Source organism: Chionomys nivalis, chromosome 3, assembly GCF_950005125.1.
Source record: "Chionomys nivalis chromosome 3, mChiNiv1.1, whole genome shotgun sequence".
Classification (NCBI taxonomy): domain Eukaryota; kingdom Metazoa; phylum Chordata; class Mammalia; order Rodentia; family Cricetidae; genus Chionomys; species Chionomys nivalis.
The window spans coordinates 63,998,592-64,020,499 of record NC_080088.1 but is presented as its reverse complement, the minus strand read 5'-3'; the positions used below and the strand labels follow the sequence as shown (position 1 = coordinate 64,020,499).

At 51.5% G+C, this 21,908-nt stretch overlaps 1 protein-coding gene across 2 annotated transcripts in view; it reads right to left on the bottom strand.

Annotated features, from left to right (window-relative positions):
- Tmem44 (transmembrane protein 44) overlaps positions 1–21,661 on the bottom strand; it is a 32,990-nt gene extending 11,329 nt beyond the window's left edge. For both annotated transcript variants that reach the window (XM_057765829.1, XM_057765830.1), the window contains exons 1-9: positions 21,466–21,661; positions 19,105–19,231; positions 17,192–17,285; positions 15,595–15,761; positions 15,348–15,434; positions 12,609–12,779; positions 11,173–11,316; positions 8,289–8,393; positions 799–957 (exon numbers count right to left, since the gene is read on the bottom strand). In XM_057765829.1, coding sequence (XP_057621812.1) covers positions 799–957; positions 8,289–8,393; positions 11,173–11,316; positions 12,609–12,779; positions 15,348–15,434; positions 15,595–15,761; positions 17,192–17,285; positions 19,105–19,231; positions 21,466–21,602 — 1,191 coding nt within the window. In that variant the 5' untranslated portion in view covers positions 21,603–21,661. The remainder of the gene's footprint in view (positions 1–798; positions 958–8,288; positions 8,394–11,172; positions 11,317–12,608; positions 12,780–15,347; positions 15,435–15,594; positions 15,762–17,191; positions 17,286–19,104; positions 19,232–21,465) is intronic.
- Between the last annotated feature and the right edge of the window lie 247 nt (positions 21,662–21,908).

Sequence of the window (21,908 nt, the reverse complement as noted above, 5' to 3'; positions counted from 1 at the left end):
TGCAAAATTCAGTCATTCCTCCACCAAAAATGCCAGATGGCAACCCTCTTCAACATACACGTGACCCCTACGCCGTCCTTGCTCTCCTCTGGTGAGAATGGAAACCCCTTGTTGAATGCGGTTGGGATTTACAGAACCAGAATCCAGGGCGACAGGACATGTGGGAGCTACACCTCTCTGCATCCCTGGTGTGACATGCATCCCGTTCAGACACAAAGTGAGATGGGGGCTAGGCATGCCGCTTCCCATAAGTCCTGCCATGTGGGTCAGCACCGGCATCACGGGTTCCCGTTCCTTTGGGGTAAAGAAGCTCTTCTATGGTCAGATGGACCGGGAAACACTGGCACCAACCTTCTCACCTTCCTTTCTCTTTCCCTCTTTCCTTTCCTTCTAACAGGTTCATATGTAGCCCAGGATGGATTTGAACTCATGATCCTCATGCCACAGCTGCCTGAGCTCTGGGGTTACAACCTAAGCCATCCATCCTAAACCATGGAGGCTTTTAAGAGATTACCCTTGCTTTTTTTTTTTTTTTTCCTGTAGGAAGGACCTGGATATGCATCTAGGAGAAATGGACCCCAACATTTCAGTATTCCCTTGACCAGCCCAACCATGGAGTAGCCCTCCCAGTTTGAGAGGCTTCTTCTTAGACGGTGGGAGCCATGCAGAGCTTCATTCGTGATTAGCAGCTTTGAGGTTAGGAAGGCAGGGTTAGAAAGCATGTCAATCTCAAGGAGGCCCCAGCAAAGGTTGGTAGATGACACACCCGCGAACCCGCCCACCCGGCAGGCCCTGTACCTCCAGGTCGGAGTTGATGGAGGAGACCTCGGAGGAGCTGCCGGAAGACACTCTGGCCTGGATGACCTGAATGGGAGGGTATGAGGGCGGCTCCTGCAAGGTGGCATCTCCAGTCACCGTCTGTCCATCACCAGGCAGTCTGGTGGCACCACAGCCAGCCTGCAAGAAGCGAAGGAAAGGGAGGGTGGGGACACTTGACTTACTTCACCTTTCAGCGTTCAAAGCGAGCATACACTTCGGGGTTCCCAAGGCGGGAATGTGTGTGGCGTAGGGTCCCCGGACCCTTATCCCACAGAGAGCAGCATTTTAGATTTTTGGAGTCCACTGAACCAGTCCCTTACTAATGTGCACTCAGGGCTTTGAATTCTCTTGCTTTTTCAGTCCGCGCTGACTACATACAGTAAGTAACACCAGGGCAGTGGCCCTTGTAGCCTCAGGCTTTTGAGTACTAGGTCCCTAGTTGGTGACAGTTTGGGCAATTTAGGAGGTGTGGAATTGTTGGAGGAAGTACACCAGTGGGGTGACGTTTGATACTTTAGATTCGCGCCACTGAGTTCTCTCTACTTCGTGTCTGCAGTTCCAGGGATGAGCTGAGCTCCCCGTTTCCGGTGGCCAGCTACAGCTGCCCTGACTGCTGCCCTCACCATTCTGGACGCCTTCTCTCTAGAAGTGGGAGCTCAGATAACACCCTTCATTCTATAAGTTGCCTTGGTCACGGTGTTTCCTCGAAGCAATAGAAAAATAACGAACACAGGCAGACATTTAAGATTTCCGGGGACTCAGAGAATTGCTAGGAATTTCCGGATGAAAGGGGGTGTCCATTTGTAACCCGGACAGCTAAAACACATTCCACTGAGGCTTTCTCAGCTCACACCAGAGCAGCATGTGAGGTGTGGTGGGAGAGTTGGGATCTATCTGTCATCTATCTTCAACCTCCCTAACCCCTCTGTTCTCTACAGAGCACAGGGCCCGTGGAAGACAGTCTCCTAGGCGAGCAGAAAAGCTCCCCCTGCAGGACGTTCAGAGCCGTGCAACATTCCGGGTTTCGGCCAGGGTACGGCGTGTGTCCTTAATCCCGGCACATAAGAGGGAGGCAAGAGCCCAGGAGTTTCAGGCAATACTCAGTTGCACGGCAAGTTCCAGGCTTACGATGGTCTCTTCGAACAACAGTACCGAAAAGGAGAGGGTGTGTGGTGGCCCAGCTGGTAGGATCTACTGAAGAGGAAGTGGCAGGAGGATTATAAATTCAAGGCTAGCTTGGGCTGTACATTGGTCTGGTCATGTGACTCAACAGGTAAAGGTGCTAGCCACCAAGCCTGGTGACCTGAGCTTGACCCCCCACAACCCACATGGTGGAGAGGGCAGAACTGACTCCTGTATGCTGTGTGCGTGAACATGGCACAACACGTGCAGCCTCCACCAGAGCTTTCTGAAGGCTGTGTCACCTCCAGAGGAAATCTGTCCTCTTTGGGTCTCTTTTGCCAGCCAGTATACGAGGGTGGTTATCTCAGCCATGACAAAGGGGCCCGATGGAAACGCTCTGGCCCCGATAATGAGGGCTCAGTCCTAGGAGGACTGCATGCACCACTGCCTGTGAGTCAGTGCGCCAGGTGGAGAGAGTCGGCACGGGAACGACGGCCCTGCGCTATGCGCGGCCCCTCTCTGAACACAGGTAGGGCTCCACCCTGCTGCCCTCGGAAGACGGGAGCTGAAATAGAAACCTGTGGGTGGGGCGGGGAAGCGGCTGGCTCCTAGGCAACAGAATAATTTCTATAATTTCGGGGGGTGGGCAGATGTACACCCAAATCAACAAATGAACGAGGGTTTCAAACTTCCCTGTTGACTGTGGAGCTGTTGGTCCGCATGGCCTCGGCCCTTCTCGCCCTCTGGTGGACATAGGTGGAAGAGGCTGGGTAAAGCGCCCTGATGATGGGGCTTTGGTGTGGGAGAAAGGGGGAGGCGCACAGCGCAGTTCCCTAGTATCGGCCATGGCCATAGGACACCGAGGCGTGAGGTGGCTGAAGGGGAACACAATTTCACACTATTCTCTTTTCTACAGTGCTGGCGATGGAACCCAGGGCTTCAAGGTACAAGTCACAGCCCAGGTCCCACCCCAGAAAAGCTTTTGACGCTTTTTTTTCTAAGTGCTGTGATTTAAAAATCAAGCTGGTGATGCACGCCTTTAATCCCAGTACTCAGGAGGCAGAGGCGGGTGGATCTCTCAGAGTTCAAGGCCAGCTTGGCCTACAAGAGCTAGTTTCAGGACAGGCTCCAAAGCTTCGGAGAAACCCTGTCTTGAAAAACCTAAACAAACAAACAAACAAACAAATAAATAAATCATTTCCGAGTCCTTCCCCCACCTACTCTTCTTTCCCTCTGGTTAAAAGAAGCTTTCATGGCTGAAGTGGATTCGGCTGAAGCGGGCTCTTCTCTATAAATTCCTGCTTTGATTCTCTCTGAACTTCGCCGGGGCAGAGGAAATCACAATAAGTAACCCGGCAAAGGGTCAAGCCTAGCTGTCCTCCGGGCACCAGTGTCCACCACCTAGTGGCACAGGAGCCACACCATGAGCTGTGTGGTCAAAATGCACCTGTACTGAGTGAGGGTCCATGACCTGCAAGTTCTAGGCTCCAGGAGAAAGTCAGGCGGGAGAGGGCCAGTGCAGAAAAGTAAAAAAGGTGACCAGGGCTTTTGCCTTAGAGCTAAGATGATCCAGGGAGAGGGCAGAACAGTGGGGGCGAGGAGTGTGAGAAGAGGCCAGCACAGCGGGGGATGGGGGGCGGGGGAGGGGTGGGGTGGTGTTGGTGGGGGAGACTGGAGGGCGGGGAGCACTGAGCAGGTGCTGAGTGGGGGCATAGCCATGGAAGGAACGCGCCAGGACCTAGGAGGCCTGGAGTCCCTGGAAGGACTCTGTGTGAAAGAGAAAGCCAGAGAAGTGTTTTAAAGCAAGGCAGGTTAAGATGTCAGTTAAGGCTGGAGAGAGGGCTCCGTGGTTTAGACCACTTGTTGCCCTTGCAGGGGACTCAAGTTCGGATCCCAACACCTACATGGGGCTCACCACTACCCCATAACTCCAGCTCCAGGGGATCTGACACTCTCTTCTGACCTCATGGGCTCCTGCACACATGTGATGCGCATACGTACCTCAGATGCGTGCACGCACGCGCACACACACACACACACACACACAAAATAATGAATACATCTTAAAAGATGTAAGTTACATTTGTAAAAGAACTTTCCTGCCTGGTATGTGGGCACACACCTACAATCACAGTGCCTGAGGTAGGAGAAGCTGACTTTCGGGACAGCTTCCCTACAGAGCTGTCACAAATAAATAAACAACAATCAAACCAAACCAACAACAACCACCAAAAACCCAAGCAAACCAAAAGCAAAGCAAAAACAACCTTATGGTTGTTGGTGTAGATGGCAGGGTGGGACAGGCGTGGCAACAGAGGAGAGCCAGTGGACAGCTGTTTGCCATAAGAAGCCCCTCCCTTTTCTGAGACACTCCCTGTGTGCGGCCCGGGTTGCTGACACACAGCCCAGGCATTGTTTTGTTTTGTTTGTTGTAGACTTTCATTATATCCTGGGTGTTGAACTCGCTGTGTGCCCAGGTTGACTCTGAACTCAGAGCAATCCCCTGCCTCACCTCTCCACTACAGGACTACAGGTGTCATTAGCTATTCTAAAAGAAGCATTTGCAGGACTGTCAAATGAGCTGGGCAGGAAGGGGATGGAGCGAGGGGAAGAGAGAGGGGACTCTGGGGCTTGAGCCACCGCACAGATGGGGACACTACCTCCTGTGATGCAGAAGGAGCCCATCTGGGCAGGGAAGGCCTGAGCCCCGTGTGGATGTAGTAAGTGTGAGATGCCGTGTGGGGCTGTGACCAGAACAGGCATCTGGGACCGGAAGTAAGGGGAGAGGAACAGATGCATCCTGGGAGTCAACATGAGCTATAGGAGTGGGCAGTGGAACTGGGGTCTGCCAGGGGGAGCACTCCCCGACAGGGTTGAGACAGTCCCACTCTAGGGGCAAGCTAACCATGAGTGGGTGCGAAGGCAGCAGAAAACGGGGTTGGGGCCAGAGAGTCAGCAGCAGAGGCAACTGAGTCTCAGACAGAAACAGGTCTCAGCAGCTCAGAAGTCTGAGAGGGCCAAGGAATCTGAGAAGAATGGGATGAGGGGGTGAACTTTCTGTCACCCCTTTCCCAGCCCTCTCCCTCTTGAAGACCCAGAAGACAGGCCAGAGCCCTGCAGCCCCTTCCCCAACCGTACTTTCGACCCTCTGCTTTTCCATGGACTCCAGCCTTAGCCAAAGTCTCACCACTCTTCTCGAGACTCACAGCGACCACAGTGGACCAGCCGCTGTTGCCACCTCTGCCTATCTGCCACGTAAAGATGGTTCAGAGGCACAGGTGACCTTGATCTTAGACCCACAGCCTTCCCAGGTGTCACTTACTCTTAGAATGACATCTGGACACCATACCTGGTGATCTGACTCCCATCTCCTCTCCGGCGTTCATATACAATGCATTCTGGGAGGGACCAAAACCTGTCTCTTAGGCATATGGATTATTTTAAATTAAGGGCAAGTAAAAACCAGGAGAAAGTCTTTGCCATCTCATAATTGCCTAGAAAACACAGTCATCCCTCAAAATGGTGACTCCTTCCAGGACTGTCATGGACACTGAAACTCGGGGTGCTCAAGTCCCTTATGTGGATGGTGCTGGATTTGCAAGAGCTCTGTCAGTTCAAGGTCAGTCTGGTCTATGTAGCTTCATCATAAGCTAAGAACCCATCTCAAGGGGGAGGAAAGAATCAAAATAACAACGACAACAAAAACCTAACACAAAAGCAAAACAACAAGATGAAGACCAACAGCTCCAAATGAGCCAAAGCCCTTAACATAAGACCTAAAGCTCTGAAATCCTTAGAGGAAAAGTGGGCAAAGACTTTAGGATCCACGCATAAGCACGGATATTCTGAATAGGATTCCAGTCGCTGAGGAGGTGATAAATGGAACCTTATGAAATTAAAAAGCTTTTGAACTGCAATGGAAATAGTTCATCAAATAAAGAGACAGCCTACTGGAGGGGAGAAAAATCTTTGCCAATGGACATTACTTTCTGGACTACATAATAATAATGCTGACAATCTATACATCAGGCATTAACATCCGGAGTATACAAAGGACTGGAAAAACTAAACAATACGAAACCAATCAACTCAGTCAATAAATATTCTAATGAAATGTACAGTCCACAAAAGATGAAATATAAGTGATCACAAACATACAAAAAAGTATTCAAGCTCACTAACCACCAGAGAATTCTTAATTTAAAAATACATTGAAATTGTATCTCACCCTAGTCAGAACGGCAGTCATTAAGAAAACAAACAACAAGTCTGGGGAGATGATCAGGGGCTAAGAGCACATGCTGCCTTCTGGAGGACGCGAGTTCAGATCCCAGCCCCTCCTCACATTACATGGCTCACAACTGCCTGTAACTCCAGTTCCAATGTCCTGTTCTGGCCTATACACATGCGCGCGCGCGCACGCACACACACACACACACACAGAGACAGAGAGACACAGAGAGAGAGAATGAAAAGAGAAACAACAAACACTGACAAAGACACAGACATAGGGACCCTTCCACATTTACTGGTGGCAATACGAACTAGCCGAGCCGTTGGGAAGTCAGTACGGCGAAGTCTCACAAATCTAAACACGGATCCAGCACAGGGCCCAGCTAGCATTCCTGGGTACGAGCCTGAGGGACTTCTCCTAGTGAAGGTGTCACAGAAACACCCACGCACTGGTTCTTACTGTGACACTATGTGCAGTACCTAAGCTATGGGACCAACCCAGGTATCCAACGGAAGAATAAAGACAGTGTAGCTTACATACGCAGTGGAGTGGGCTTAATGAAAAACACTGCCAGGTCATTTGCAAGAAAGTAGATTTGACTCCAGAGAGTCACACTAAGAGAATTAAATCAGTCTCAGGAAGGTAAATTATTACATGCTTTCTCTCATGGGTGGTTCCTTATTTTATATCAGACATGGTTATGTAAGTGTCTCCGACATGGGCACAGAAGTAAAGCTGACTGTGGTGGTTTGATAGGCATGGTCCTCAGAGACTCATGTGTTTGAATGCTTGGCCCACAGGGAGTGGCACTATTAGGAGGTGTGGCCTTGTGGAATGGGGTAGTGTTGTTGGAGGAAGTGTGCCACTGTGGAAGAGGGCTTTGAGATCTTATAACGTCAAGTCTGGCCAGTAGGACAGAGACTCTTGCTGCCTTTGGACCAAGATGTAGAACTCTCAACTCCTTCTCCAGCTGCATGTCTGCCTGCACACAGCCACGCCCCACCATGGTGATAATGGAATGAACCTCGGAACTATAAGCCACCCAGTTAAATCTTTTCATTTGTAAGAGTTGCCGTGGTCATGGTGTCTCTTCACAGCAACAGAAACCCTAACTACGACACTGCCCAGGAAAACAGAGAGAACTAAAGGGAAGGGGGAGAGGGGAGGAGGCAGAAAGAAGAGTCTGGAAGCAGGGGCATGGCATGATGGCTGATATTGAGTGTGAGCTTGACAGGACCTGGATACCAGCCCCACATCCATCCTGGGAGCGGACAGCACTAGTCCCGGGACCGGGTCCTGAAGCTGCCCACAGCAACCATCTTTTCCTGCTTCCTGCCCACGGATGCCATGTGACCAGTCGCCTGAGTCGCCCCACGACTGTGAGCCCAAGTCACCCCAGCTCCCTGAAGTTGTTTGTCTTTGTCTCAGCAATGTATCAAGTACTAATGTACGAGTGGGGAACATGCATACATATAACATGCATCAGCACACATACAGTGTGCACTGGTGTGAAAATAACTTTGGGTAATAAGGAGCCATCTGTGATGGATAGATTCAATGAAAAACCACTTAAGTAAATAAAAACTGCAGTCTTCAAGAGAGGCCAGCTGTACATTTTCCTTTCTGTATAGCCATTCATGTTTGTAAAGGAAACACCCATTCCCACCCCCACCCCCAGGTAAACTACTTCCAGGCACAGCTGCCGTCTGCCACCTGAGACTCTCACCGCACAAGAAGACAAGACTGAGTTCCACACTCCTCTCCCTCTCCTTCCCTAACCCACCTGCTGACCCTACAACCCTAGGCCTTTTTCCTGAGCTTGACATGGGTTAGAAACCACAACCATCTGGAGACTTCCTTGAGCCCCATTTTCCTTTGTAAACACCCGTGTAGAGGTAACGAATAGGTTTCTTTTTCTTTCATCTGTTCGATTTCCAGTCCTCAGCCATGGTACCCAAGAGAGTAAAGGGAAAAGGACTTTTTCTCCCATGGGCTCCCCTCCTCTGCCATTCTGGAGAACTCTAGATGGATCCCAGCAGCTGAAGTGCCCCTCGCCCAGGAAGCCCTCCAGGGCTGCTCTCTCCGCTCCACCTGGATACTCAGCACCACTCACCTGCTGCACGGGCTCAATGGTCAGCTCCATGTAGCGACTGATGGCCATCATTGTCCTCAGTGGCTTGCGGTGCCCCAGGCTGGTGAGAGGCACCCAATCTGAGTTCTTGGAAACAGAAACAGAGGGGTAACAAAGAGAAACTGTAAAGCCAGGAGGTACTTACTAAAATGATGGTCCCATTTTATTCAAAAGGGCCAGACTTGGTGGTGCAAGGCCTTGATTCTGAACTCAGGAGGCAGGGGCAGGTGAATGTCTGTGAGTTCGAGGTCAGGTAAAAACCTGTCTCAGAAAAAAGCGGCTTCCTGAAGATCTTTGTGTGCTCAGAATCCGGGAGCCACCACAGCAGGTACTGAGTACAGTCTGATTCAAAGCAGTGGTTCTGACTTGATGTGACCTTGGGAAAGCTTGCTAGAGGCCACCTGGGGTTTAGAGTAAGGACATCTGGTCCAGAGCTCACACTTTGAGAACTTTTACTGCAGCAGGTGTGTCTAAGCCACAGCTCGCCAGCCACAACAACTATGAATGAACGTAGTCTGACCCAAGATCATGGCCTTACTTTAAACATTACTAGATTTATTTTTGCTTTTTTTGGTAACTTGATTGTGTGATTCTCAGGCATGAGCTTTTTTGTTTGTTTGTTTTGTTTTTTGTTTGTTTTTGTTTTTTCAAGACAGGGTTTCTCTGTAGCTTTGGAGCCTGTCCTGGAATTAGCTCTTGTAGACCAGGCTGGCCTCGAACTCACAGAGATCCGCCTGCCTCTGCCTCCCAAGTGCTGCTGGGATTAAAGGCGTGCGCCACCACCGCCCGGCTGTCAGGCATGAACTGTGTGGACGACAACAGTGGGTGACAATGTACAAACATTGGCTACACCTACAGAGACCATGGCAGATACCCAAAGGGTTCTCCTTGTCTGCTCGGAGTCACATAGACCTCTGTACTGCGAGCTCCCTGCAGAGGAACAACTTTAGCACAGTTACCAGAGTGAAGGAAATAAGTGTCCCCTGGGCCCTCCTGCAAACTCAGAGCCCAAACACCCCCCTCACTCTTTGTTTTTTTTTTGTTTGTTTGTTTTTGTTTTTGTTTTTAAATATTTATTTATTTATTATGTATACAATATTCTTTCTGCATGTATGCCTGAAGGCCATAAGAGGGCACCAGACCTCATTACAGATGGTTGTGAGCCACCATGTGGTGGCTGGGAATTGAACTCAGGACCTTTGGAAGAGCAAGCAATGCTCTTAACCACTAAGCCATCTCTCCAGCCCCCCCCCCCACTCTTTGTTATACGCATACCAGTCCCTTCTATTTTGTCAGTTCATGCTACACTGTTGAGCCTAGAATGTTCCAGGGAGCAGTTTTACTTTTTAATTTTTCACTCACCCCCTCTTTCCCCATTTCCTAGTCTTTTTGGTAAAGGAATCCCAGCCTCCTTCATGTCTGTGCTCTGTAAAAGGGACCTGAAGTGCTGAGGAGCCATGCAGCAGGTGAGACTGATGTGGGATGCCCTTCTGTATGCTGTGAATATGTCTTATTACCATTGGTTAATAAAGAAGCTGGTTTGACCAACAGCCAGGCAGAATAGAGCCAGGCAGGAAATCCAAGCAGAGATACAGGGAAAAAGAAGGTGGGGTTGGGGAAAAGTCCTGGGGTCACCCAAGGAACAACATGCCACAGCATTACTGGTAAGCCACGGGGCATGTGGTGATACACAGATTAATAGAAATGGGTTAAATGTAAGAGCTATCTAGTAATAAGCCTGAGCTAAAAAAGGCCAGTTTGTAAGCCTCTGAGTGGTTATTTAGGAATTGGTGGGTGGGAGAGAAACCTCCATTTACATGATACCACTTTAGTCCCCCAAAATTAGTAAAGGGGAGCTGCTTATCTTAAGTTTCATACAAGCTTCCACAATGGGTCTTTTGATGAGGGCAGATTGCCTCAGTTAGAGTCACCAGTCTGAATCAAGTAGAAAGAGACAGGAAGCCGGGGTGCAGTGTAGAGTCTGTGTAATGGGCAGAAGGCTCTGGTCAGCCCTAACACCGCAACACTAAGGAGACAAACATGTGCCTCAGACATATCGATTCTCACTTGTGGTAGATTATAGCATAAATGTTGGGCATTATCACAAGCAACACTTCCCCAGATGAGCATTTAGCAAAACCAGCCTCCAAGCAGGGACAGTTAAACTGCAGTGGCCTCAAATACAAATGAGTCCTTGTGCCCTGGGCCAGTTTTTCAGCACCACACAGATGTGAAAAGGCGGGAACGAACATTCGCCATGCTCCAGGATTGTCAGGAGGTGGCGATGATGTCAAAGACACATGGGAAAGTGGGAAGGTAATTTTATGGGCGAAGAGTGGGAAAGCCCACCCTGTTATAAAATCAAGACACTGATGTAGGCAGAATGTGGATTACTGAATAACACAAGGGACTCTTTGATTATCCAGCTATGCAGCTGCGAGAATGCCTTGTGTAACAAAAAAATTCTTGGACCTGGGAAAATGGAGGATCCCATTGCATTCAGGATTGTGTGAGCTTTGAACATAAAATCTAGCTTTTCCCAAAAGCTACGGAGAAACCCTGTCTCGAAAAATCAAAAAAAAAAAAATCTAGCTTTTCTTAAGGACCTAGCATAGAGCCAGGTGGTAGTGGCACATGCCTTTAATCCCAGGACTTGGGAGGCAGAGGCAGGCAGATCTCTGTGAGTTTGAGGCCAGCCTGATCTACAAGAGCTAGTTCCAGGACTGGTTCCAAAGCAACACAGAGAAATCCTGTCTTGAAAAACCAAACCAAAACAAAAACCTAGCATGGATGGTCCCTGTTCCCTGTTCCCAGCACTTCTCGCCTCTGTGCACCCAGCCAGCAAACCATTTCTACCCAGAGAGACCTTGTCTTCGATCCCGGCCTCCTGATTGTCTTCTTTCTCTGCGCACGTCAAAAGGGCTTGTGTGTCGGGGCCCTCTCTGGCTTCGGCAGCAAACCCGAAGGTGCGCCTCATCTTGCTCTTGATCACACAGGACAGAAAGATGATCTGAGATGCGGAAGTTAAGGTACACTGAAGCAGAAGCGGAGACTGTCACAGCCTGCTGCTCCCAGCAGCCTGCCCTGGTCCCTCCCTGAAACCATCCTGTCCCAGGCAGTCAGAGCACATCTTGAAGTCAGAGCCTGATTAGTTTTTCTCTATCTTTCGGTTCTCCGATAAAGGCTTGTGACACAGAAACATTCAGAGAACACCTTTCCTCAGGGCCTGCCTTACAGTGATAGCACACGCCGTGGGGGAAGACAATGTGGTCTACATGAAAAACCTAGGCTTATTTGAGAGGAGAACCAAAGTGGACCTACAAGGGTACCTGGAGTCCTTAGAAGGGAAGACATGCAGAGATAGGGGAAAGAAGGCAGGCCGTAGACAGACAGCCACTGAAGACAGACAGCCGCTGGAGGCAATGCCAGATGTGGTGACACCTGCCTGTCGCAACACTTCCAAGGCTGAAGCCAGAGGATCTGAATTCAAAGCTAGCCTTAGCTACATACCAAGAACTTGCCTCATAAAGGAAAAACGATATAAATTTGCAGCTAAAGAATTCTGGAGGTCACAGGTCAGAAGGGACGAGGGCAGCTTTGATCTTGGACTTCTGGGTAATTTACACTCTCCCACTGCCACCAAGGCAGGGTCCCGTTCAGAAGCCGTCAGCACCTCCAATGGCCTCCTCCAGCCACCAACTCAGCTTCCCTTGCCCTTGAAAACACTCACGCAAGGTCACCTGGGTGACAGCACATCACGCAGCACTCATGGGGCCCCAGGAGCTGAGTGGGCTCAGCGGTCACCGACGGAAGGCGGCATTTGTCACCTCTGATTTCTGCAGTCGCAGAAGAGAACAGCGCACAGAGCAGAATGAGCCCATGCAGCAGGCCAGCCCACAGGACCCCTCAGAAGGGCCTGACAGGAGAGAAGAAACAGGCTCCTTCTCTGGGAGGGCAGGATCCCTGGAGAGATGCTGGGGAAAAGCAGAACTGAGCCTGGAGCTGTGGCCTTTGACCCCAAGACTCAGAGCTTTCCCACTTCCCGTGCTATTTTGGAGGGCTCTGGGCAAGAGAGGATTATCTTTGAACAGAGAGAGAGAGAGAGAGAGAGAGAGAGAGAGAGAGAGAGAGAGAGAGAGAGAGAGCTCTTGAACGTCAAGGTCACTGCAATGGTGTCCGCCTGACTGCTGGGCCAGCATGCTACCCAGCAAGACCAAAAGAGGGCATGGAAGGTGGGAGGTGGGACAAGGCCGCTGGCTGTAGGCAACCCATCCTTCACAGCCATGGAGCCTGGGTGGATACAGCAAGGTCCAGCGCAGCTCGGCCCAGGGAAATCAGGAACCAGGGTGTGGCCTGGAGGAGGTACTCAGGGTGCCGGTCATGGGCCACGATGGCCGAGGCATAGAGGAGGCCAGCCAGAGCTGACAGGAACCGAGTCCACAGGTGAATATAGGAGAATGACTTCCCCCGACACTGCAGAGAGAGGAGAGACTGGGCAGGAGGACACTGGATCCTGAGAACCCCCGCTCTCGACGGCAGATGGTGAGCCCTCTACGAGCGGCCGCTCACAAAGGGCGCTCCACCCGTTGGCATCTAGCCACTCTCCAAGCTTCTGCCTTTGCCTGACAAACTCCTACTCTTTCCTCAGAATCTGGCTTAATCCTAACGCTGGAAACCTTCCTTACTGTTTCTACCCTATGGGGCACCAGTTCTCTTCTGAACCGCGTCACACCAGGCAAGTCCCTCGAACATGGAGGGATGCAAGACTTTACACATTCAGAGTGCTCCTGGGGGCAGACCAGCGACCCTCCCATTTCACCGCTCAACTCCTGCCAGTGTGAGGGAACATGGGAATGCTGCCGGCTGAGGAAAATGAGGGAGCCCGAGTTATAACAGAGCCACGGCCCAGCTTGTCCCCTGGGGAACCACACCAAACAGGGGGATCAAGGGAATGAGAGATGACATCCTGAAAGTTGTGAAGCCAAGGGGACACTCTGGGAGAACGAACAGTGGAAATATTGGCTCACCAAACAGGGATATATGCGACATTTATGTAAGAAGCCTCTGTAGGTATACAGTCGCTTTAGAGCCAGTGGCTCAGCAGGTAAAGACACCTGCTGCTGACAGCTTAGGTTGGATCCCTGGAACCCACATCGTAGGAAGAAAGAAGCAACTCCGGCAAGCTGTTCTGTGCTCATAACACCTGAGTCAGGGTACACATGTGCCAAACCTCCAACCCCAGGATAAATAAACACTTAAAAAGTCACTTTACATATAATTTTATATATGCATACAAAAGACTACACATTAAACCACAAATATATATTAAAGTTTATATCTATGCTGATTTCCTTGTTAGGTGGCAGTATTTAGAACTATTTAGGTGTCGGCTAAGGGATGGAACAAATTTCAGGAGAAAGGTGTATTTTGGCTGACTTTTCTCTCGTTTTTGTTTTAAATCCCCCAAAGAATGCTCAGATGAGCTGGAAGGTAGCTCAGTGGTACAGTGATTGCCTAGAACATGTGAGGTCCTGGGTGAAAAGCTCAGCACTGCACAGACAGAAACTTCCAGGAGGGCACACAGGCTGTATCTCAGCCAGTTCTCTTCCCAGCCTCTCTTCTGGCTGCCCTCTGCGGAAGGCCAGTGAAAAGAGAGGCCCAGCCAAGCAGGCGTCTGTGGAGTCCCCGGGTGTGAGGGTTGGCCGGGTCACTGGCCCCACAGCCTAAGGGTAATCACGCCCTTTTGTATGGTTCCTTCCCACAACACCCTGGTGTTTCTCAAAGTTAAGGGTCTGTGAGGTCCCCAGCCTGACCACCCTGCTGCAGTTCCCAGGGAATTAGAACAGGTAGTCATGATACTGCCCTTGTTCCCTGGAAGGTCTCGCTACCGTGTTATGGCCCACCCCCTTCCTGGAGATTCTCCCACAGGCGGCTGCAGTCAGTCTGGGAAGCTCTGGAGCCAGAACTCCCGAACTCCAAGGCCTCGAAGCACAGCTGGACTCTTTAGGCACACAGTTCCAATCTGCCTGCCTCCCACACCCTGCTCTTCTGGACTAAAGCATGGCGCTCCCAGCAAAGTGGCTCTCGTCAGGCCAAACGACAGGCCCATTTCACTCTCGGGTGTCGGGTTCCACGCTGGTCCTGCCACAGAGGCAGGAACACGACAGCAGGATCTTCCACAGAGAAAACCTGGCAGGGTGGTTTCTATACCAGTCCCAAAGCTCACTCAGGCACTGTCCTGTGTGGCGGCTTTTCCATGCCCTCTGCCATGGACAGACAGCCGTTTCTCAGTGTCTGCCTCCACCGGCCGCCCTTGCCTTTGCGAACCACTAAACTGTAATGGTTTCTACCCGCACTCAGTCAGCACAGGGACCTTCGTCTGTTCCCCAAACCAAACACTGTTTCCACTGTTTGGAGATAAGGGAGACCCCTCACTGTCCCATCTGAGTCTCCACAGGACTGAAAGCTAGCTCCCCAAAGACAAATCCCATTTGACCTCCACAGGCCTGGCCGGTAAATCTTCCCATGGCCCAGACGTTTGGAAATTCTGCCAATGCTGTGTTGAACTTCCGTGCCTTCCTTGTGTTGTTTTGAGACTCTAATCTGTCCCTGTCCCCGTGACCTTTTCCTGCTCTACTTTCCTGGGCTACAAGAAGTAGGGAGAAGCAACTCAGACTTCCTGGAAGGTTTCTGTGGGTCCCAGGACTCCACTGTTCAGCCATGGCCCTTCAGATGCACACCTACGCACATGGACACACGTGCATACACACACACACACACACCTACGCACACGGACACAAATGCACGCACACACACACCTACACACACAGACACACATGCACGTGCACACACACACACACCTACACACAAAGACATACATGCACGTGCACACACATACACACCCCACTGCCATCACACTCTAGCTCCTCAGAAAAACATAAGCACAAGTGTGCCCCACACAGGGACATCACATCCCCAGGATCTCCCGATGCCCCGAGACTGGTCACATGACCCATAACCCCAGCCCCACCCCAGTCTCACGATATTGGAGAATGGTGGGATCCGGGATGCCCAGGAGCCAAAGGCAGCAATGCCACCCAGCAGGTAGCCGAAGACTTCCGGGTTTTCCTGCAAGAATGGATGTGTAGAGACTATACTTATGCCCTAAGTGACAACAAACCCATTATGATATCCAATGGCAAGAGCCCTTACCCTCTCCCAGGCACCAAGTAGATGCACAAGGAGGGAAGTGACCTGTACCCCCCCATCTTCCTATGCTCAGCCTTACCTGTAGCAGGCTTCCCAGCAGCCTCCGCTGTGGCCCTCGGACTGGGGCTGAAGTCTTGGGCACAGCAGCCCAGATCGCCCAGCCTGGACCCAGGCACAGAGGCAGAGCCAGGGCAAACACACTGGCTCTCAGATGCCTTCTTCTTTTCCTCTCTCTGCTGCTCCGACCTGCAGAAAACACCAGAACCCTGTCACCCACCATGATGTTCCTGACCACTGAATTCACCAGATGGCTGGTGTGGGAGGAGCTGGGGTAGACTCTACCTCTGCTCCTGTGTCTTGCTATGACAGATCATGACCCCCTTCAAATCCCTGGAGTCAAGTTCTCTTTCAAAAACTGCCTCTACCCAGAGTGCCTACTGCTTGTCTTCCTCGGAGGGAAGCTTTGAATGCTGGTATCCATGCAGACAGTCACACCCCTCCTAGAACAGCATCCCAGTGACCATGTCCCAACAGTCACACCTCTCCTAGAACAGCATCCCAGTGACCATGTCCCTAGAGTCGCACCTCTTCTAGAACAGCATCCCAGTGACCATGTCCCAACAGTCACACCTCTCCTAGAACAGCATCCCAGTGACAAAGTCCCTACAATCGCACCTCTCCTAGAACAGCATCCCAGTGACAAGGTCCCTACAATCGCACCTCTCCTAGAACAGCATCCCAGTGACAAGGTCCCTACAGTTACACCCCTCCTAGAACAGCATCCCAGTGACCATGTCCCTACAGTCACACCTCTCCTTGTCCCGACAGTCACACCTCTCCTAGCACAGCATCCCAGTGACCATGTCCCAACCACTCTGTCACTGGCTCAGGTGAGTAAGAGACTGTCAAGCCACCTCCTCCAATGAGAGGACATCCGTGGAACATGCGACACACACTTCTGGGCATTTTAAAGAGTATTTTTCTTTTTTTTTATATTTATTTATTTATTATGTATACAATATTCTGTCTGTGCGTATGTCTGCAGGCCAGAAGAGGGCACCAGACCTCTTTACAGATGGCTGTGAGCCACCATGTGGTTGCTGGGAATTGAACTCAGGACCTTTGGAAGAGCAGGCAATGCTCTTAACCTCTGAGCCATCTCTCCAGCCCCCAAGAGTATTTTTCTTCTGAGCTACATGGACTGGGTTGACCCATGGATGTGACCATCCTGCCCTTGGACAAGAGTCTAAGATCACCTCTCTCTTCTCAGGAACCCCAGTCCTACGTACTCAGGGCTGTTCACCCCATCTCGGTCCCTCCAGCCCTGCTCTTGCCGAAGTTATCCATCCATTTCCAGAAACTGTGTGGCTTGGCTTGGTCAGCCAGGCATGCACATTGTCCCCTGAAGCCATGTGCCATCACTGCTCCTGGCCTTGGCCCATTGTGGTCTGCTTGCCTGTGCCTGCCACCAGTCCTGGTGTCACCTGCTTTCCCATAGGTCTGTCCCCTAGGCGCCAGCTACAGTGACTGTTTAGGGTCCCATCCTTCTCACCTGGCCGAGGTCAGGGACCTTGTTCCTCTGTCTGGCTCAGGGTGTGGCAAGGAACAGGTACTGAGCGAATGGACGAACAGAAGAAGAATGTAGGCAGATGGGATGGCTGCGTGCACACACTCACCAGACTTCAACTTGGATTTGGATCCACAGACTGGGAAGAGGATGGACATAAAATTCCCAAAGTCGACAACTGCTAGGTAGGCTCCCGTGAACACCTGGAAGCAGATGGAGATGGAGTCTGGGCAATCCAGAGTCATCCTGCAGACACCACAGCACGACCACCCTGGGATCCCCTCCACCACGTGGGTTACACTGGGCATGTCTGTGGCATGGGTAGCTTTTGCTGTGGAGCTATATACCAGACATGGAAACTCTCTAAGCCTCAGTTTCCCCATCTGTAAAATCAGCATACAACCAGGCCTCCCTCAATGACTGCCATGTAGATTTCTGGAGACAATTCATGGCAAGTGTTTGGACCGGGACTTAGAGAAAGTCAGCAGTACCAGAGACAAGAGCATCACCAGTGGAAAGAGTGTATGTTGTGGCTTTGGAATCCTGCCCTGGTATGCACTGAAGGGTGGCCTTACAGAAGCTTCTCTGTGCCTCAGTTTTCACATCTGTAGCAGATGAATGATTTCGGGACCCATATCATTGGACAGCTTCGGGACTATATGAATTAACACACAAGGGAACCTTAGCACCAAGATGCAGTTAAATATTTAACAAACCCCAGCCAGCCATCCCTTTTGGGCACAAGCAGAACCTCATTCTATCCCACAAGCCAATGGGAAAGGGAGTCTGGTCCAAAGCCTGCAGGGCACTGTCCTCAGCAGCTCAAACCTCCAAGCCAGTGTCCTGACCACTAGGCGGCCCTTCTTTATCCCTGCCTGGGTGGCCACAAAGATCAAATCCTGAGTTCCTTGCAGTGGGGCTCAAAAAAAATATTCCTTGGGTTGTATGTTTAGGGCTAGAAGCCTTTATCTGAGGTCCTACACTTTGGGGAAACCAGAAACTGCTTTTCCCTGTGCCAAATCCTACATAACTGCCTGGGGAAGGACTCGGCTGCCATTGCCTGGTCTCAGCCCTGCCCACAGTAGTGACAATGAGAACTAGTTGAGCATCCACTACGAGCTGTGTACACTCCCTGCTCTGGTGACAGTAGCTCATTGTGGTGGCTGAAATGAGAGTGACCTCCACAGACTCCTATCTTTGAATCCCTGGTCCCCAGTTGGTGGAACTGTTTGGGAAGGATTAAGGAGGTGTGGCCTTGTTAGAGGAGGTGTGTCACGGGGAGGGGAAGTTCAAAAGAATGATGCCCTTCCCACTGTCTCTGTCTTCTACTTGAAGATCAAGATGTGAGCTCTCAGCTGTTCCTGCCACCATGCCTCTGCGCTGCTATCGTGAACCCTACACCCTCTAAAACCATAAGCACCATTAAGTGCTTTCTTTCATATATGGCCTGGGTCATGGCCTTTTGTCGCAGCAATTGGAAGCTAAGACATGCAACTAAGAAAGCACAGCAGGAGAAGGGAGTTCGGAGCACTCGTGGGAGAGATGTGCCACAATTTTAAACAGGGGAGGCCTTCTTTGAGTTTATTTTTTATGTGTGTGTGTGTGTATGTGTGCATGCCACATGTGTAGAGGCACACTAGGAGCCATGGGATCCCCTGGAGCTGGAGCTCTCACGGGTATAGGTTACCTGGCACAGGTACTGGGGACCAAACTCCAATCCTCTGGAAGAGCATTGTGTGCTCTTACTCACGGGGACATCACTGCAACCCCAGGAAGCTTTGCTTTAGAAGGTGATTTTGAACAAATGCTTGAGGTGCTTGAGGAAGGTGATGATAAGCTGTGTGGACACACACGCGTGTGCGCACCCACTCCCCCCCGACACACACACGGGGTGGGGGCTTGAGAAAACAGAAAAGACAAGTCACGGGTTCCGAGAGGAAACTGCTCTGCAGGCTGAGGGGAAAGACAAAGGCCTGTGTGGTTGCCACAGAGAAACAGAAGCCAGGCTTGTGCTGGACATACCTGGATCGTGAGCTGTCTGGCCAGAATGGCCCCCACCGTGTCACACAGACTGGTCAGGAGGCAGAAGGCAGCACACAGTGTTGACTGGTCCCGGCCACATTTTTTTGTGCATCTCAGGTAGAGAATCCTGGGGAGAGAGAGGTGTGAACAGAACACAGGGGTTGTGATTTGGAGGCAAGGCCAGAGACAACACCTTAGAAAAGGCAGCTATGACCTCTGTTCTATGAAGCACCGGTTCCCCCCATGCCCTGGGGGTATCACATGTTTCTGGATTCAGTCTACAGGTAGGGAAGAAAAGACCAGAAGGAGAACCACAAGGCCATGCCGGGAAACTGGAGCTCTCATTGTAGAGATAATGTCTTCTTCTACAGAAGTGGGAGACCAGCTGGGCAAGGGGCATGTAGCTCAGATTTTTCCAAGCCTCAGGACCTATGGTCCTGGCACTTGGGAGGCAGAGGCAAGGGGTTTCAAGTTCTAGGCCAGCTTGCACTACATAGTAGGTCTTATCTTTAAGAAAAGATATGGGACTCCTCCAAATCAGGCTGGGTCAACTGACCGATCCCCTCCTCCACAAGCTAGCTGTTGGGTTTTATTTCCTGAAAGGGAAACAAGTTCTAAAAGTCACCCCCACAATACACATACACACATACACACACACACACACACACACACACACACGCCACAGCTAACTATAGCGATAATTGCCTAAATTTAAAAGGCAATTTGCTTCTTTGAAGTTAGAGTGAAATCTATCCAGTCCATCTGTGCAGTGGATGGCAGGCTCTGCCAGCTGAGCAATTTGTGCATATTCATAAGACAGGGAAAACAAATCGGAGTGGCAGCACGGTGCTCTGGGCCCCTCACCCTAGCTCTCCAAATCGCTGGCTTTTCTCCCTTTGGCCCTCTCCCCACCTTCCTCACACCTGGGCCATACAGAGGGCAGGGCAAACTAGCAGAGGCCGAAACTTCTCTGGCAAGATCATCAATACCGTCTCCACCACATGGAGGTTCAGATGTCTTCCTGCTGGTTATTTTATTTTATTTATTTTATTTTATTTATTTTTATAGAGAAATGGGCTGAGAGCAGCTCTGGCTTCATTCACTCAGACAGGGTGGTTGGTGTTTACTAAACTGATTAGGGTCTGAGCATTGGTCCCAAGGAACATAGTTACAGAAGGAAGGCTGTTACCCAACACCCTAAACATTTCTGGGTCTTCAGCCCCAATCCTGAAGCTCAGAGTGTTATTACTAGAAGCCCTGGTTCCAGAGGCAAGCGTGCCTATCCGTGTCGGTGGCACAGGGTGGCTGAGGAACAAAGGAGATAGTGGTGTGACAAAGGAGATGGTGCATGCTGCATCCTCTTCCTTTGCACCCTCGACTCAGAGAGCTCAATCCCTGAAGCCTGCCTGTGTGACAGGCAGGACTATTGCCCCCTCAGTAAACAGGCTCGTCATCCGAAAGGGCGCTAACAGAACCTGCCTTAGGGGCTGGGGCAGGCAAGGTGAAGAAATGCACCCAGGCCAGAGTGTCTTTCCTGGACTCCATCCACTAGGTGGTGGCGCTGCAGATTCCGTGAACCACCATGGAAAGTCTGAGTGGTGGTCACCTGAGCGCTAAGGTGAGCTGGTGACAGAAGTGGGGACAGAGGGATGACACACCCTCTCCATTCTGCCTGGGTAGACTTGGGTGGCACCACCCTGGAAACTATCTCTGGATTTCCGTGCAAGGGACAGGGTGGCTGAAGACCAAGAGGCTTCACTCTCAGAACCCAGGGGACAGGGACTACCTGGCCAAACCACTTCAAGGCAGACAAAAGCAAAGACTGTGGCCGGAGTCAGATCGCCACTGCCACACCTCTTTCCAGCTTTGGGTAAATTAAAACTAGAAAACATCGAGAGGCTTACTAGAGTCCCTAAGGGTGGGCGGCAGATTCAGAGCGGTAATGGAATTTAATGACCACTTACTAAGTCCTTCGCCTGCCGTACCTCATTTAATACTCGCATCCATTCTATGAGGCATATCCTCATTATTCACAGGAGGTCTAAAGGCTCACACCTTGCCCTCGCTCCCCGCCGGACAGCAGGGAAAGGCTGACAACAGAAGCCAATCCAAGCCGCAGCCACTGCACCACCCAGCCTCCTGCCGCCGGCTCACAGCCCAGCTTCCCCGTGCTCGGAATTCAGAAGGCACCGCACTTGAGTCCATAGAGCAAAGTCAGACCTGACCCCGGACTTGAGCTGCCTCCTGAACTGCCCCCTTCGCGTCCCTTCCCCTAGGAGTCCTAGAGGAGCCGAGGCGAGTGGCGCTCAATCTCCCCCGCGGGTGGCCCGCCACCCCTCGCGCGGGTCCCAGCCCCATTACAGCGCGTGGGCGGCGATCCAGCAGCAGGCGGCGCAGATCCACAGGCCAAAGGAGATGCAGACACGGCGGTGGGCGAAGCAGCGGTCCAGGTAGTCCCAGTTCCAGAGCGGGGACGCGGCGCCAGCCCCCTCCTCCATGGCCCGATCGAGCGTCCCGCCGACCCGGGGAAAGTTCCGGGACCGCGCGGCTCCCCAGCCTCGCCTATTGTCGGGTCTGCGGGGCGCAGGTCGCCCCCTAGCGGTGGAGCCGCGCGCAGCCGCCGCACAAAGGAGAACTCCGCCAGCACCGGTCCCTTAGCGCCGTCACCCCGGTTGCCAAGCCCGACAATACCCTGGCGCTGCCAAGCGCTCGGGGTGGTGGTGGTGGGAAGAGGGAACTCCGAGGCGCGAGGTCACTGGTTTAAAAGGTGCAATACCGAAAGGTGGGTAGGGGACCGAGGGGGC